The sequence below is a fragment of the Megalops cyprinoides genome, chromosome 7 (assembly GCF_013368585.1).
Source record: "Megalops cyprinoides isolate fMegCyp1 chromosome 7, fMegCyp1.pri, whole genome shotgun sequence".
In the NCBI taxonomy this organism is placed as follows: Eukaryota; Metazoa; Chordata; class Actinopteri; order Elopiformes; family Megalopidae; genus Megalops; species Megalops cyprinoides.
The window spans coordinates 8567486-8585642 of NC_050589.1; the positions used below are offsets into that span (position 1 = coordinate 8567486).

The following is an 18157-nucleotide window of genomic DNA, read 5'->3' on the forward strand; positions in this document are numbered from 1 at the left end:
TTGGAATGCAGCGCATAGAATTATTATTATCATCAGAAGTGGACGCTCAGCGCTGAGGAATTTCACCGTGTCTCCCTCTCTGAATGCTTTCAGCTCGCGCTGTACTGCCTGCTATGCGTTCACAGAGACCTGCGATGCGGCTTCAGGACAAGCTTTACACACACACACACACACACACACACACACACACACACACACACACACACACACACACACACACACACGCACACACACGCACTCACACACATTTACACATACACACAGACAGAGGCACACAGACACAGAGACAGATGCACACCTGCACAAATGTATGCACACACAGCTGTATATGTTGTCTCTATGACTGTATCTTGGCAACGGTGGCCTCTTCCTAGGTTTCAAGAGATTTTGTGTTTTGCTGAGAGAGTTAAATGTAAAAAATTCTTTGAATAGCCAACTGTCCATGGTCTTCAGGCGGAGAGCTTTAAAACGAGATAGATTAGATTACGTTTCATTAAGATGAAGCGTGTGAATGTTTGATACAGGGAGAGAGCGCCCAGCTGGAGCTAAGGGCAGACACAGCTCTCAGAGGCGGGGAGCTCCAGACACCCAGCACAATGCTCCAGCGCCCTGTTCCTGCTGTTGTCTCTGTCTCCGTTTTATTTTTGGCTGCTGACCTTGGGGGAACCGATCCTGTCCAGTTTCCTCCTCCTGCATACATTCGTACATCCCTTCCACTGCTGCACCGTCGTGGGGGTGGTTGGGTGAGAGTGTGTGTGTGTGTTTGTGTGTCTGTTATGTTTTTAACCCCCGCAGTATCTCAGCTAAATGCCAGACCGTTGTTCATGTGTTTGCTCCCTCTCCCTCCCTCTCTCCTTCCTATCACATGTGTTGCAGTGTGAGTGTCTGGGACAGCGATGGGCGTGTCTGGGACAGCGATGGGCGTGTCTGAGATGGTGATGGGTGTGTCTGGGATCAGCGATGGGCGTGTGTGGGACAGCGATGGGCGTGTGTGGGACAGCGATGGGCGTGTCTGGGACAGTGATGGGCGTGTCTGGGATCAGCGATGGGTGTGTCTGAGATGGTGATGGGCGTGTCTGGAATCAGCGATGGGTGTGTCTGAGATGGTGATGGGCGTGTCCGGGACAGTGGTGGCCGTGTCCGGGACAGCGGTGGGCGTGTCTGGGACAGCAATGGGTGTCCCACTGCTGAGACAGCGATGGGCGTGTTTGAGACCAGCGATGGGTGTATCTTATAGCAGTGACGTGTGTTTAAAGAGGGTATGTGAATTACAGCAACTGTGTCTTGTACCTTGTAGGATTGCTTGAAAGCAGAAAGGGAAAAAAGAAGAGGAGAAAGAGGAAACTGACAAGTGGGAGGAGAAGAAACAGAGAGGGAGAGGAGTAGAGAACTGCAGAAACCAGCAGAGAGATAGGCGTGCACGGCAATACCCCTGCCTGTCCAACAGGGGGAGACTGGCCCAGATGCCCCCAGCAATTATGGCTACACAGTGAGGAGTTGCTGGCTGTGTTCCCCCTCTTACCATGCTGTCGGTGGGGGTAGGAGGAGGGGGGAGAACAGGAGGAGGAGGGGGAGGAGGAGGAGGAGGAGGGAGAAATGCTGTTGCCCCCTGGCATTCCCCAGCCTCGGGCAGACCGTTCAGCCGTGACCCAGGCATCAGCATCAAGCAGAAGATTTCGCAATGGGAAGGCCGCAGCCAGCAGGAGGAGGGTCAGGGCGTGAAGGTCAGGGGTCAAGGGACACCTGTGTCTCGGACCCTCTCTGGGGACGTCCTGGGAAATGGAGTTTGCGGCGATGGGAGAAGCTGTGAACCTCGTAGCAAGGCTAGCCTAGCCAAAGCCAAAAGCCTGGGGCTGGACTTCAGGGAAAACCAAGCAAGGTGTGGACATGGCGGGGCCGGCCGGAAGCTGGACCTCCAGCAGAACCACAAGCGTCTGGATGAAGTGGAAAACCTGAGCCCAACTCCCAGCCCAGTCTCAGCCCCCATGCCAAATCTGACCTCTGACCCTGTCATCTCCCCTGCAGCCAAAACAGACAGCAGCAGGGAGATCATGGACATTAGCATCATGGAGGCTGATTCCCCCTCTCTGTCTGCAGAAGACCCCGGATCGGCTCTGCCTCCTGGAAACTTCTACACCTCCCGGGGTTTCTGGCGCAGGCTGGAGGGTGAGGAATCGCTCTGGAATCGGGAGGAGGGTGACCGAGCAGGAGCGCAGAGCCCCAGGGCAGAGGACAGGGGGCTTTCCCTGGTGAGCTCCCCTCCCCCCAAACCGCAGCGCACTTTCCAGTACCGGGGAGCAGACAGTCCCCCAGGGCACTGGTGCCAATGGGAGAACTGGGCCCCGCCTGCCAGCCAATCACAGGTCAAGACTCGTGCCAGTGGCCCCCCACCCAGCTGCCCGCCCCCACCCTGTCCCGTTACCCATGGCAACGGACTCTCGCGGCACAAGAAGAACAGGTAAAAGTTGCCTCCCTCCTGGGCTGAACCAAGTAGAGACAAGTAGAGAAGAAGTGAAAGTATCAAAATGCATAGCTCGTATTGTGCAATCATTAATGCTCTTTCAAAATGATGATGCTATTTCAAGCATGTTGCAGATTGGTATTTAATTTACACAAGCTATTGGGGGGAGGGAGAACTGAGAATATGAACTAAGCAAAGGGAGAGAATTACTCACGCTGTGTATTATTTTCTGTTTACTGCAGTTTGCAGGTTGTCTGACTGAGTTCACTGAGTTAGGTCTGTCCAGCTCATGGCTTAATATCAGAAGATGTCTATTAATAACACTTCTGCATAGGTATGCTCAGAAACTGAGCAAATATATTACTTACAGCAATGAAATATTAAAAACTACTTTATGTAGTGAAGAAGGGACTGTGCAGAAATGGACATTTTTTTAAACTAACAGTACATCCAAATATTTTTCATTTCTCCTGAAAAGTGTTCTTTGAATTTTAACAAGCTGCGTGTGTATGTTACAGCCGCCTATGGCCTTAAGTAAACAGACGGTATGGGCTTAGTGCGGTTTGTTAATGCATACTGCGGTTTGTTAATGTGTAATCTATAGAAACGGCCTCTGTGCGCCCCCCGTGTGTGTGCGTGGGGTTTGTTTACGCGCACAGCCGAGCGCATACGCGCTGGTGCAGAGTGGGGTGTTAAACTGTGAGGCTGGGAAGGGGTGCAGTGTTACGCTGCTGCGAGGATCTGCCGGGCCCCTCTGTGGACCCAGAGCCGAGTGCTTGGCCCGGCGCCAGCCGTGATGTCAGCGTGTCTTTGGCAGCAGCACGGCCCATTGTGTGGATGTGGCCTACTTCTCTGGCGGGCAAGGGTCCAGAGGTCACATTTGGTTGTTTTTACACACGCACGCACACACACACTCGCGCGCGCGCACACACACACGCACGCGCGCACACACACATTTTAGTGCCGCCCCTGCAGTTCTTTTGAACCGTCACGGTTTGGCCATTGTCTGCGCTGCCGGCCTCTCTCGGTCTCTGTCCCTCTTCCTGCCCCTGATATCTCCAGACTCATTCGTCTTTCTCTCCGCTCCATCTCCATAGTTACCCTATTGTTTCTTGCACATTCCACTCAATTTAATTTAGAGATCTAATGACAAAATTAATTAAAAGTACCACACAGTCAAAGGCGTGTTTGCAGTAAGCACAGCAGAGTGGTGCAGTAAATGTGACCATGCGCGGATATCTGCCGGCTCAAACGCGGCTCTCTCCCGCTCTGTCATTTCCACTTCCCTCACCCCAGGAAATCTTTTGAGTTTGAGGATGTCGTGCAGCTGACAGGCCAGCAGGGGGCAGTGGTGGACGAAGGGCGACGGTCGGGGTTATACCACACTCTTTCCGAGGACAACATCTACGAAGACATCATCTGTGAGTCTGCTGTCCTTGGACCCCTGTATAAATGTTTATGCGTGTGGAGTGCTGTAGCCCCCACACCACTCATGACATACTGATTTATGCTGTGATGAGTCACCCAACATGTCCTACTCTCCTCTCGACAGCGGACCAGTCCAGAGAGAACCCGTACGAGGATGTGAAGTTGGCCCCAGTTGGCCTCTTGAGGGGCCGATCAGTACCCTGGACAGTAGCACAAAGACGCAACCCCTGTACCCCCAAGGTAGGAGGCCACTCCAGGCTCAATAATGCAGCAGCTTCATATATTTATGTTGGGATTCAGAAATATGAAAGGAGCTGTACGCCAACTTAGTAACTTGTAGTTTACTTGGAGTTATGTTTGCGACTCAGTGCGTGCGAACCTGCTGCTTTGGTTTGATCTGAGGACGTATGATGGAGAACAATCTGCTTTGTTTATTTATCTTTTCAAATGATTTCCATTGTTTTACCCAGCTCTGCTACTGCTGATAAACCGCTGATTGAGCCTCTGGTTCCCCCAGTTCAGTTTCTGAAAATGACATAATTCTTCCAAACTGGTCATGTTGATAAACGAAGCCTGGTTGAACGACAGAGAAGGCACACAAGCTCCTTCTAGTGATACTGATGTTAAAAATTGTAATTGCCACCTATTGCCAACAGATGGCAGCCTCACTGTGAGAATTCCTAACAAGTGTGATATACTGTCTGGCCCAATCCAGAAGCACCACCCAGCCTTTTACCCTAGCCCCTTCTTGATTCTCCCCCACAGATCTGAAAGTATTTGATATCAGAGATATGTTTATGGCTCCACCTACCTCTCCTCCTATGTGGAGTTTGTGCCATCGTTCTCCTGTCTATGGGGAGGATCCAGAAGGGCTTTTGGGAAGAGCCTAGGAGGTGCTTCTGGGCTGAGCCTTACTCGTTCCCCTCCTCCCTCTCCGTGTTCCTCCACCACCCCCTTTTCTCTGCAGCTCCCTCCCAAGCCTCTGACTCTGCGAATGCCCTCTGAAAAGGTAGAGAAGCAGTGGAACGCTGACAGGAAGGAGGGGTTTAAGACGGCCACGCCCACGTCGTGCGTGCCCCCCTCCAGGCCGGGCCCGCCCAAGCGCTGCGCAGCTGGCCACAAGACCTGCAGGCTGCCTCCGGTTGGTACTGTCCTGGGTCTAACACACCTCAGTGCAGATGGACAATAAAATCACAGATATTCTACATGCTTACCAGATATTCTGCTCGGTGTGCTCCACATGGAAAAATCTATCTCTGTATAGATGTAAGAGCTCTTAATTGCGGACTTGTTATAAATATTCAGGTGTGGTTAAGTGCTGGAACCATATCTCACCGACAGGAACGTAATAATCAAGGAAGCATGGAGGACACGATTCAAGTTTGCACATGCTTAACCCAGCTCCTGGTCCAGGCCCTGGTTTCCTCCCGCCTAGACTACTGCAGGTCCCTCTTGCTGGGCTTCCTGCATGTACAATCACACCCATGTGGTTCAGTCAGAATGCTGCTGCTTGGCTGGTCCATAATCTCCCCTGCTCATCTCCCTCCACTGGCTACCAGTAATGGCTTCCGTCCATTTCAAACTGCTGGCATTAGCCTACCAGTCAGCGAGGGGAATGGCTCCCCCTTATCTTCAGTTGATCATCAGACCCTACACACAAGAGCCAGGTCGCTCTGTTCTGCAATGCCAGGACGTCTGGCTGTAGCCACACGCTGCCTCTGTTTGTTCTGGCTCCAGCGCGCTGGAATGAGCTTCCCACACCGGTCAGGACTGGGGAATCACTGACTATCTTCCATCATACACTTAAGACCCACCTCTTCCGACTGAATTTTGCCTTTCCTTCCCAAGCATAATGCATCTTCCCCTTAAGTGTCTCATTGTAGGGTGTGTTGAATTTCATTTAGCACATACATGCTTCAATAAGCACATTTCACAGCACTGTGTGGCTCGTGTGTGGATGTGATCACTTGTCTGCAGTATGTATGGTCTTTCATACAGCTTAATGAGGTGCTTCTTTGTCCTCGTTCTTTGTAAGTTGTTCTGGATATGACTGCACGCCAAATGTAAAAAATGCAGATTAAATGTTTGGCATGGATTGAATGCAGGAACAATAAGATTAGGCAAAAAGCCAATGATATTGAGCATAGTGATATTTGCAGATATGCCGCCATGATTTTCGTAATCATGACATTAAGAAAAGTGCTTTAATGAATTGCGGCGTGTGTGTTTATCCCAGTAAACAGAGACCTACAGTCAGCTTGTGTGCTGGTTGCGAGACAAAGCTGAGTTAGTGGTAAAAAGAGCCTTGTTTTTATCTTAGTTGTGTTTGTGTGCACTGACTAGGCTGAAAGAAGTCTGTGTTTTTGAGCAGTGCATTCAGCAGCTGAGGGAGTGAGCGTGTGAAGGACTCTACATAGAACAGTTTTTTTGCCATGTGACCAGCAGTGGGCGGGATCAGATTACATCATAATCACCTACTGTTCTGTCACAACAAAACTGTGTGGAAAGTGTGAATGTTGGGGTGTCGTGTGACCCCAATTAGTTAAGGCTGCGTGTAGATTGGATTCTCAGTCCGCACGAATGGGGTCATGTGATGGCAGTGACATCAGCCTCCTCAACATTGCAAACTGGCACCTTACAGTTATTTATATTATTTAAAAATTTCTGTTTGAGGTTCAGTGTTGGTCTTATATGCAGTTTAGTCTAGTCTATAAATGAATGATACAGCAATTCAATGATTATTCAGAGTGAGAGTTGTCACCCAGCTGAGTGTTACAGTCAGGCAGTATTACGATCTTTGGTTTGAGATGCCCGTGACGCTGACAGTGGGGAACTCGGAACGTGTCCCGTCCCTGGAGGGGCCGGCCGTGAGCCGAGGTCTCGTGAGGCTTGTGAGGCTTGTGAGTTCAGCATTCCGTGTGACGGAAGCGGTCACAGCGAGTTGGCGGGGGAGGAAAGGGGAAGTGGCCGTGCGAGAGGAGGAATGAGGAAACATGCTGGAGAGGCGCTGTGTTCGGGCGGAGAGAAGGCGGAGAGGCAGTGGGAGAGGGGCGAGGGAGGGAACAGGCAGAGCCCTGGGAGGGGATGTGACAGTGGGACTCAATGGACCCGGGCTGCTCTGGCGGGGAGAGAGAGCTGCCCCAGGAGGTGAGAACACTCTGCCGCCCTCACGCCCGGGCGGAGGGGAGGTGCGCTGCCCGAACCTGCAATGGGGGTTTGAATGGAGCTGGCTGGGGGTTGCTGAAGGAAATGGCTATGTGCTGTCTGGCTTCCAAGCTGCAGGCTGGCTGCTGGAGTCGTGCCTCACGTTGGCCTCATCAGAAAATTCCAATATGCTTTCACGCTAAATGGATTCCCCTGTCTCTGTTGCAGGAGCTTGAAATTTGCTGTGTGTCTTCTTTCTTTCACACATCTATGAATTTTCGAGGTCAAAGTTTGTTGTTTAGTGTTGATGGTCTAACATCTTTCCTGATGGACCTGATCCGATATTGTATAGCTGTGTTATATTTGTGGAAGAGGTGGATAGCGATGTATCCTGAAGTTAATAGGGAGCTGAAAATACAGTTATGCTGTGTCACTTCCTTTGACATCTATTGAGTGGGTGATTTTTCCTCTTTAGACACCTTCTGGCATATAAATGTGAACTTGCAACAGTATTGTCTGCCTGACAGTGATACTCTGCGGTGCAGTTTACATATCGGTGTCTCTTTTCTCCATGGCATCTTGCACCCGTTGAAGGCTAGGAAGACTCTGAGGCTCTTAGAACTTCTAATTTCAGCATTGTAAACGGTTTTATTTGTTCTTTTACTTAGGATGACTGTATATTGGATGAATTTGTGTTGCTGTGTTTGTAATGTCTGTTGCGTGCAAGGGGGGCAGGGTGACACTGGGCTTTTATCAGGGCAGAAGCAGCGGTGTGGGCCCGTTTCCGTGGGCACGCGGCATGGGGAGGCCCTGGGACTGCATGGTGCAGGCTGTCCTGTCTGAGATAAGCCCAGGCTTCATGGATGCTGGCTTCTGCGTTTGGCTGCTTACTCATTTCCTCCGCCTCTCCCCCAAATCTGAAGCTCTACTGGGCGTAATTCTTCCCATCAACAACAAACGTAATGGCCCCCGTCCCGAAATGGTGCCTCAGTCGTTCCAAAGTCGAGTGCGTCTCAGTCCAGCAGAGATGTGGGAGGGACAGAGCTTTGTAGAGCTGGGTGGCGCTGTTTGATTTGTTCAATGTCCCACACGGCCCCTTGTGTGTGTGCTGAATTGCAGTACGTGAACAAGATCCAGGAGATCTTCAGCGCCAAGAGGGGGTGGAAGAGGGTGAGGAACCAGAGAGGCGACAGCCATGACGGCTTCGTCAGAGGTACGAGACTTCCCCGCGCGCTGTGTCTCACCATAACGTGTCCCCACAGACATGTACAGGCGCACACATATCCAACATGGTCACACACTGATAAACCATGTAACACAACTCATGAATGTATACAGAAATGTAAGCAGAACCAAACAGCTTTTCTGTCTGGCTCATCTCTCTCCTCTCTCCCTCCTCCTCTCTCCCCCTCCCCCTCCTTACATCTCACTCTTTCCTTCTTTGTGGCCAGAGGAAAACAGCGGCACAGAGAGTGACCCAGAGGAGAGCAGTAAAGGTCAGATTATTATCTCACTCTCCAGAGGTGGATCCATCATTATCTCTCCTGCAGCTTTTAAATTAAATGATTTTAATAGTAGATAGTAAGGTTCTTTTCCTCCTGATTATTCTGCCTGTCACCCAGGCGAGAACCGGCGTTCGGTCTATGTCCAGTCCACCCTGAGGAGGAGGCCGGGGTACCGAACCCTGGAGAGGGACCTGATCCAGCTCCAGCAGCAGCAGCTCTTCCAGCTCTTTGTGGTGGTGTCGCTGAGAAAGAGCTCCCCTGGAAACACGTACTCCCCTGAGATTACACAGCAGTTCCCCAACAAGGTAGAGAGAATTGTGTGTGTGAGTGAGAGTATGTGTGTACGCGTGTGTGTGTGTGTGTGTGTGTGTGTGTGTGTGTGTGTAAGAGTGTGCTTTACTTACAATGGTAAGGATAGACCCAGTGGAGAACATTTCGATTCAGTGAAGTTTGTTTTGGCCTCAGGTAGTTTAAAACATGCCATTCTAGCTCAGTGAACATAAAGATGAGTTTCCATTCTTCTTTTTTTTGAACTGTAGCTGTAAATATTGCAGATTTACAGTTATCTCTATGCAACAATGAACTGGCAAGGATATTCCAAATGGAAAGATCCGAAGTCGTGTGGAGTGATCATAAAATGGGTTTGTGGCAGGATGACAGTCGTGACCACTGCCAGACAGTAATTGGACAAGAACATGGGTTACAGGCAGTGATTGGACAAGAACACGGGTTACAGGCAGCGATTGGACAAGAACATAGGTTGATCCTTGAGTCAGCTTTGGGCATACCCTACCTGGACTTGATGGAAATGCTCATGGTGATCTGAGATGCAGCTGAAGCTTCCAGCTTCTTCCCTCCTCCTCAGTAACCACAAATTTATTTTATTGCCATGGCTGTAACCAGCACAGACCTGTGTGAAAGAATGAAAACCGTAAACACTGTGGCTGACTGGAATGTCTCCCCTGTTTTTGTTTCTACAGTTTGAGAAGTCTTCCCGTCTCTCCCGTGAGGCTGAGGACCGGCTGAAGGCCATCCCCAAATTCTGCTTCCCCGACTCTCTGGACTGGCGCCCATCAGCGGACTTCCCCAGGTCAGCCTCGGACACCCCTGTCACATGACCCCCCCACCCCCCACCCTCCCTCTGTGAGGGATTCAGCGCACCATGGTGACTTGAACTTAGTCATTTTGCTGAAAACTTGTCTCTGTGTGATTCAGACTGCCCTTTGCATCACCGCTGTTACTCATCCTTGAGTAAACCCCACAGTTCCTTCAGGGCTTCACATCCTCTGGCCTCTGTCCACTGAGGGCCTGTAATGCATTAGTAGGAAACACTGTGTCCCCACCCCAAAAAGCAGGACTGGCCCATTACTGTTGCCCAGGCAGAAGGACAGCTGAGCTTTATGTTTCTTTTCTGTGAGCTCAGTCTGTTTTTTTTTTTTTTTTTGTCGTCTCTAGTGAAACCTTCTCTTTTGTCCTGACGGGAGAGGATGGCAGCCGCTGGTTTGGTTACTGTCGGAAGATTCTGGTGAGCGTGCGCGTGCGTGTGTGTGAGTCAGGGAGGCCGAGTGTGTGATTAGTAAACACGCTGAGATGGCTCAACAGTTCTGGTGGTCTGAGGACTGGAGTCACGGTTGTCTGTTCAAATAGCAGGTCAGATTGCTGCCCCACCACTGTGTCTTCTCACAGCTTAGAGCCTGCTTTACCATGGGGTCTTCTGTTAAAACTAAATGAATATGAATATGCCATTCCATTACCAGGCTGGTGAAGTTGTCAAAACAATATGAATTAATGTCGCTCAGTTCTCAAGGGCTCAATTTATTGAAAAATATATTACATATGTCAGCTTGAGATGCATCAGAATGAAAGGGAAATTGAAGAGGGCACTACAAAGTTTACATGCAAAGTTTACATTTCCCAGATATTAAATTATGCCCCTGTAAGTTTGTGCATCGATAATGTCCTAATTAATGTAGTGGAATAAGTATATGAGCTAAGTGAATGAATTGTAATCGGTTAGTTAAAACAGTGTTTGCATGTGTGTGTTTCAGCCCAGTGGAAAGGGGAAGAGGCTTCCTGAGGTTCACTGTATTGTCAGTAGGCTGGGGTGCTTCAACCTCTTTGCCAAGGTAAGAATCTGTGTGTGTGTGCACGCGTGTGCATTTGTATGAAAGTGTGTGCACATGTTTGTGTTGAGTTGATGAATGAATTAAGATGGCATGTGTGTGATGACAAAGAGTGTCCTAAGCTGGTAACAGCAGGGCGCTGTTCTCTGAAAGAGCTGACCGCTGCATGCTAAGATGGCCTGTGTGTGGGTGTGTCGAGGTTTTGGAGGAGGTGGAGAGGCGCAGGGAGATCTCCCCGGCCCTGGTGTACCCCTTCATGCGCAGCGTCATGGAGGCCCCCTTCCCTGCCCCGGGACGCACCGTCACCGTGAAGAGCTTCCTGCCAGGCTCGGGGAACGAGGTGAGGGAGCGAGCGCGGGTCGGCGGAGCCGGCGCGGGTCGCACCGCTCGGTGCTCGGTCAACACCGCTGACCCGCCTCTGTCCCTCCCCCTCCCCCGCAGGTGCTGACGCTGTGCCGGCCGGTGGACTCCCGCCTGGAGCATGTGGACTTCGAGTGTCTGCTGCAGTGCCTCAGCGTGGGCCAGCTGCTGCAGGTCTTCGCCTCGCTGGTGCTGGAGAGGAGGGTCATCTTCATCGCCGACAAACTCAGGTACGCGCTTGCCCCTGGCGTGCCTGCACCCTGGCAGGTTACATATCCACAGATGTTTACACACTAAAAACGTAGTCATTAGGCTACTGTACAGCGCTACTGCACTGTACTACCATACAATGCCACAGCACTAAGTGCTTTACACATGTACACTCTCATGCCTTTTCCAGTGCCCTTCATGCATGAGGAGGCTGTGTCTTGGTGCGTATGTTGTTCTCCTTACCCAGCCCTCTCTCTCTCTCTCCCTCCCTCTCCCTCTCTCTCTCTCTCTCTCTCTCTCTCTCCCCCTCTCTCTCTCCCTCTCCCCCCCTCCCTCTCTCCCCCCTCTCTCTCTCCCTCTCTCTCTCTCTCTCCCTCTCTCTTCCTCTCTCCCCCCCCTCCCCCCCTCCCCTCTCTCTCTCTCTCCCCCCCTCCCCCCCTCCCCTCTCTCTCTCTCTCTCTCTCTCTCCCTCTCTCTTCCTCTCTCCCCCCCTCCCCCCCCCCTCTCTCCCTCTCTCTCCCTCTCCCCCTCCCTCTCTCCCCCCCCCCCCACTCTCCCTCTCCCTCTCCCTCTCCCTCTCTCCCCCCCCCACACACCTCAGCACGCTGTCCCGCTGTGCCCACACCGCCCTGGCGCTGCTCTACCCCTTCACCTGGCAGCACACCTTCGTGCCCGTGCTGCCCGCCAGCATGCTGGACATCAGCTGCTCTCCCACCCCGTTCCTCATGGGGGCGCTGTCCCCATGCCTGCCCCAGCTGCTGGATCTGCCCATAGAGGAGGTCAGTCTCCGAGCACATGACCATTGAGGTCATACCTTCTCATGAGGACCCAGAGAGGCTGCTTGTTTTGGACAGGTTTAAATAATTTTTAATAAAATTAATATTCTGCTTGCCACAGTAAAGAAATGAAAAATAACAAACTTCCCAAATGGCATCTGTAATTGCATCCACGTGTAGTAAACAGCATAAGTGTCGTATTCTTTATAGGTGACATATGTAAAGTGTTTCGGAGACTGGTTCACATTCTGGTTCAGTTGGATTGGCATTAAAAATGTTTCACAGATCCTACCTCGCAACCTATTGGATTCTTTAAATGTTGGCAGCCTGCTGTAGTATTACTACTGCCGTGAAAAGACGTGTCTAAATGACAGCTACAAGCTGAAGTGGCATTAATTAAGAACTAAAGTGACCAACATCAGTGAGCCGCTTCGGTAAAGTGTCATCCACATGGGTGGCAAGAGAGCCAAGCTGTGCCGCAAACAGACTGACACATTTCAGTATCAACCTGTCAATCACGCTGTTCGCATTCTCATCTTACCAGCTCATCCACAGTTTTCCAGAGAAAATGTAAAGCACGTCGTCTGAGTGCAGCAAATTTCTGTTCATGGAGAACGGGCCTCATCATGAAAAGGAAAAGTGAATTCCACCTCATTCGCACCTGCAAGAAAAAAATGGATATTTTAATTTCTGAAATAAAACTTGTTAGATTTGTCTCTTAAGATCAGACTTGTTGATGTGTGAAAATCACAATAAAAATGCAATACTTCTGTACCTGCAGCAGACTTTAGACTTTAGATACTCCAATGGTAATGCCCAGCATGTGAGGTTTTCATAAAATACTTACTTATTAAAATGCTGTTGTTTCTCTTTTTTCCCCCAGGTGCTGATTGTGGATTTGTGTGCAGACAGGTTTGTGAAACAGGTAGGTGGGCGAGCTCTGGTTTTAGTCGACCGAGTAACTGAATCAGCTGTAGTATTTGCCATATGAGTGTGAGTGAGGGGGAGGTGGCACTTGGTGGGCATTGAATAATATCTGTCTGGGCAAGAGTGCAGTTCTAAGACTTCTCAGTGGCACGTCCTATAGTGGTAGCTATGGATTTATGGAAGTACTTGGATTCTGTGTAAGATGGACTTTTTCTCCCCTTGTGTTTACCCCCTAACCCCTCCCAGCTTGGGGACGAGGACTGTATCCTACCCAATAAACTGCAGGCTGCCCTCCACCAGATTCTGGAACAGAGGGTGGAGATACTAGGCCAAGATGAAGGGCAAAATAAAGGAGGTGGGTACAGCGTGTAAATCAGAACGACAGAGACAGATTCCTCTTTCAAGCCAGCTTATGCACTGCTTTTTAATCATATAGACAGCTGGGCTGTCTGTATAATTGTGTTTACTCTTCCTGGAGTGTTTTCTGTGAGACTCCTTATACATACATACATATACTCTGGTGGGCCCATCACATCGCGGCACAAAATCACTATCCAGAACTTTCTCTGCCGTTGTCCCCCGATGTTGGAATGACCTTCCACACTTCAAGTCACTCACTATTTTTAAGAAGACACTTAAACAGACACTCTTCCGCACTTAACTGATCACCTGACTCACTGCCACCTGAAGCAATTTCTTAACTCTCTTTTCTCTAAAATAAAATGATTGGTGCATTATTATTAATGCACTTAATCTCTACCAGCTAGCTTGTACCTTGTCGGGCCAACTATTGAAACATCATGTCATGTAACACTTCTAATATTGTGACACCGTGTATGGCTTTCGCTTGTATTCTATACTCTGCCTTACTTGTAAGTCGCTTTGGGTAAAAGTGTCTACCAAATGAATGACTGTAAATGTAATGTAAATGTCTTTAACCTGTTTGCATTTACATTATTATCATTTGTCAGATGCTCTCATTCAGAGTAACTTACATAGGTTGCAGTTTTACACATTATCCATTTATACAGCTGGATATTTAGTAAGGCAGTTTTGGGTTAAGTACCTTGCTCAAGGGTACAACGCCAGTGCCCCAGCAAGGAATCGAACTGGCAAACTTTCGGTTACAAGCCCTACTCCTGACCACTGCCCCACACTGCCGCACACTGCTTGTTTTAACTCTCTGTATCTCTGTCTGCAGGAGAGGAGTCGAGCCTGAGCTCCCTGGTGTCGGAGGCGTTCGTGCGGTTCTTTGTGGAGCTGGTGGGACACTACTCCCTCCACATGGAGGCCGCCTGCGGGAGCCGGGAGCTGCAGCGGGAGGCCTTCCGAAAATCGCACCCGTCCCGCGGGGCCCGGCAGTTCCTGCAGCTCTTCATGGACACGCAGATGTTCGCCGGCTTCATCCAGGACAGGGAGCTGCGCAAGGGGGGCGTGAAGGGTGAGAGAGGGGGGCGTATGCAAGAGGAGAGACGGGGGCCGTTTATCAGTGCGAGAGGGGGAGGTATGGGGAGATTCAGCGGATGTGGATGATCGTGGTTGTGAGTGGATAACATTGGAACCATGTGTTTAAGAATGGCATGTTCTTCAGTTTAGAGCAACAGCATGTAGGCTCCCTTCAGCTGAATGTGATTGTATGGATTTTGCTGCGCATTAGAATGTCCACACTCCAGAGTATCAGAAAGGCTGGTCTCATATAGAGAGGACGGCCCTATCCCTCCTTTCCCCCTCCAGGTCTGTTTGAAGTGAGAGCTGCAGAGTATCTGGCTTCAAACCCAGAGCCAGAGCCCAGCGGAGTCAACAAGTTCCTGAAGGGATTGGGTGAGCAGACGTCATGTTTACGAAACGGATCAATGATGTACTCGTTTTATTTTGCTGTTTTATTTTACCTCGGCTTTTTGTTGCATTTTTCAGGACACAAGATGAAATTCCTACAGAAGAAGTAAGAGTCATTCCGGCACTTGTTCTCTGTCGTGGGGACAGATGTGATTTCACTGCTCAGTGCACTGTGGCAGGCGTCCCCTGGACCCAGGCCAGCTGCTGGAATGCTGTGGCAGGGTGGGACAGTGGCCCATGGGGACATGTCGCTGCACCTCTGTAACGTGGAGTGTGGAGGACATTGACGGAGAAACGGCTCATGCCCAAAATGAGCCGCACCTCTAGTCTGAGAGAATTTGTGCAATTGCAATCGGAGGAAGACTGGAAATGAGGAGTTTGTACAGTAAGCTTCAAGGATGATGTAACTGGAAGGTGGAAGAGTGGAAGGAGCAGGCACTATGTACGTGTGAATGATGTGCTGAAAAGCTGCAAAAAAATATTTCAGAAGAAAAGCTCTTTGCTTTAATTTATGTGACTAATTATTTATATCTCCCGTCACTAACCGTGTTCCTTTCCCTTGTAGTTTTTCCCTGTTGTCTTCATTGCTTTATGACAGTTATCTCTGCATACCGGTCTGCAGGACTGGCCCTATCTTTAGAGGAACATGCTCATGTTAGTGATGTTTTATAAAATTTACCCTGTTCTCGTTGCTGATGGAGAGTCAGTCTTTGGAAAACAGCTTTCATAGAAACCGGTTTAGGTGTCCTAGGGATTGTCCTCTGATTTACTACAGTTTGTGCTTTAATGGCCGGGAGGTCATTAGGTTTAAGGGAAAAAAATCTGTGACCAATGAAATGTTCCAAACGTTATGACCAAATCCTCATGAATCATATATTCCACAATATGTAATGTGCTGAAACGCATTTTTCATTCTTGACGTTTTAAATGACTAAACCTGCCAGAATTATTGGTTCCATGGTTTAAACTTCCTCTCATGAGGTTTATCTTGTCAGAAGGTGTCAAGACTCACTTCAGTAAATGGATATATTTTGCCTTTTCCAGACGGATTTCCCATTGACTTCCATTTTACTTTAAGGTTATGTTGTAATATATTTTGTTTACTGTAGTCAGACCTCTACAGGGTATAACCAGTATGCTTACAATGGCATTTATTTTGTTCAAAGGAAGATTGTTATGTTGCTTCGTTCTTGTGCAGTTTGAAATCTCATCTCAGTTGCTGAAGTCTTCATGAAAAGTATGTCTACATACACAGACACACACATTGAGAAATAAGGACCAGAACACAGACACCTTACCTCCATGTGAATGACAGTAATCATCTCTTCCTGTTAACTGGAGTTTTATACTTTCATAAAAAACAACAGGGGCCTCCCTGCTTGGTTATGCGTGTTTTTGAAGGGCTTGTTTTGACATTTTGTACAGGTTTTATACTTTTTGTACAACCATAAAATATCTTCTCAAAACATTTCAAAATAAACCCGTTTTGTACAAATCTTAAGCTTGGTGTAGTCGTCATTGGTACAGTGCAGAAATCACCAAAGAGGTTCAAAGTGAAGTGTATCTTAAATATATATGATTTGGAGTGTAGGTGTTGGCACACAACATTTCAACAATTTCATCATTTCAGGACTTTCGGGCAAGACAAGGTCATTCTGCCAAGCTTTGACTCATGTAGTTTATCTGGATAAGTGCAGTGGGAGAGAGGTACCTTATCTTCCCCTCCTCCGTATTCACATACCTTAATTACTACAGAAGACGCATTAGTCACTGTTAAACTCGGTACTCTCTGAGTGCTTGCTATTTTGCCTGACACGAACTGTCAGCAACATACTCGGTTTTGAATAATATGCATATGAACCTGGGATGGGCTGAAAGCTGATACACAAATGAAGCAGGTTTAGGCTGACAATAGTAGATGCTGTGATATCTGAAGATACCGTGAATTTGAGTTTTTATAATCTTGTCAAAAACAGCTTTAATGAATTTAAGTGTGTTTGTTTATCTTAGTAAACAGTGATCTGCTAGTTGTGAGATGATACCTGAGCTAGTTGTAAAATGTTTTTATTTCTGTTATCTTTGCCTTGTTTTCAGTTACACCCCCCACCCCTGCCAATGATGACAATATTGTATCCTAATATTTTCCCCAGGGCAGTGTGGTGATACTGCTGTGTACCCTATAACAGCACTTAATCCCCTTGTGGCATTTTTTCCCACAACTGCATTATATGTCAAAGATGGCATAATGATTCAGTATTTGTGCAGCTAATTGCCTGACCCCTGAACGCCCTTCTTGTAAGCTGCTCTGGATAAGAGCATCGACCGAATGAGTAAATCTAAATCGAATGTAATTCAAAACAGGAGAGCTGAATCTAAAACTATTTTGACTGACTTACATTCTTAGGGCTTTTGATGTTAATAAAGTTCCAATTTTCACAGGAAGTGCTCATCAATAACATGATGAGCATATGATCAGTAATAATGAGCTTTCACAAATCACATAGCCATGACAGCTTGATGTGAAAGATACCTAAGTCAGTAGTGATCAATGCCTATTAGTTAAGATCAATCACTGACAGCACAAAGCTTGTGTAACAACAGTGTAACAACAATTTTGCAGTGTAACAACAATACGTGATCGAGATAAGTGCTGATGATCCAGCGAAGAGCTGAAAGATGTAAACAGAATATTTAATCCCCTCTCTCCTTTCACTTGCCTTCACATCACATAAACGGCTCCGGTTCTTTGCAGCATCACTTCACTGGATCCCCTGTAGAGAGGGGTTCCCGATATGTTGCAAGATTACAGAGGGAAGAGCCTTTAAGCCTTTTAGAAACGACTGCAACATATGCGCTAACTGGAATTTGATGTTTTTGATATCTTATGCAATCTGTACATGCACAAATAGATTAAAGTACATTTATTGTCATTGAGCAGATGCGCTTATCCAAAGTGACTTAAATGGGTTACATTTTCCCCATTTATACAGCTGGATATTTACTGAGGCAATTGTGGGTTAAGTATCTTGGCCAAGGGTACATCAACTGTGCCTCGGCAGGGAACTGAACCCACAACTACACCACACTTGCCCTCCATAGGCTTAGATGTAACATGAACAAGATAATACGTGGTCATTTTTACATGATGTATGATGACTAAACATGAACAGAATCTTCTGGAGCGGTAACACCACCACTGATCGTGTTGGAGCAGTCTTGTCTTGATGCTCAATGATCGCTAAATAGTAGTAACACTGGTCCCATATTTCCCAGTCCTGGTCAAATGTGTAAATGAGTACTGATTTCAGTAAATACATATATTTATATCTTTATGCTTAGTTGTATAAGCTCTTTGTGAACGATATAAGCCATTATTAATGGGCACTA

General features: G+C 48.4%; 1 protein-coding gene across 1 annotated transcript; it reads left to right on the forward strand.

Annotated features, from left to right (window-relative positions):
* Positions 1 to 1323: 1323 nt before the first annotated feature.
* On the forward strand, positions 1324 to 16168 carry dennd2c (DENN/MADD domain containing 2C). Its single transcript, XM_036534261.1, has 18 exons — positions 1324 to 2458; positions 3758 to 3882; positions 4014 to 4129; positions 4857 to 5030; positions 8153 to 8239; positions 8487 to 8529; positions 8656 to 8843; positions 9519 to 9628; positions 9994 to 10063; positions 10587 to 10664; positions 10861 to 11001; positions 11103 to 11251; positions 11833 to 12010; positions 12891 to 12932; positions 13181 to 13289; positions 14136 to 14375; positions 14669 to 14755; positions 14849 to 16168. The coding sequence occupies exons 1-18, from the start codon at positions 1524 to 1526 to the stop codon at positions 14878 to 14880; spliced, it is 2904 nt and encodes a 967-aa protein (XP_036390154.1). The 5' UTR covers positions 1324 to 1523; the 3' UTR covers positions 14881 to 16168.
* Positions 16169 to 18157: the final 1989 nt, after the last annotated feature.

Excerpts from the sequence above, each read along its gene's own strand:
- dennd2c (XM_036534261.1), top strand. The coding sequence starts at position 1,524 with ATGCTGTCGGTGGGGGTAGGAGGAGGGGGGAGAACAGGAGGAGGAGGG. Across the intron at positions 8,530-8,655 it reads CCCAGAGGAGAGCAGTAAAG|GCGAGAACCGGCGTTCGGTC; the intron begins GTCAGATTATTA and ends CCTGTCACCCAG. Across the intron at positions 9,629-9,993 it reads CCATCAGCGGACTTCCCCAG|TGAAACCTTCTCTTTTGTCC; the intron begins GTCAGCCTCGGA and ends TGTCGTCTCTAG.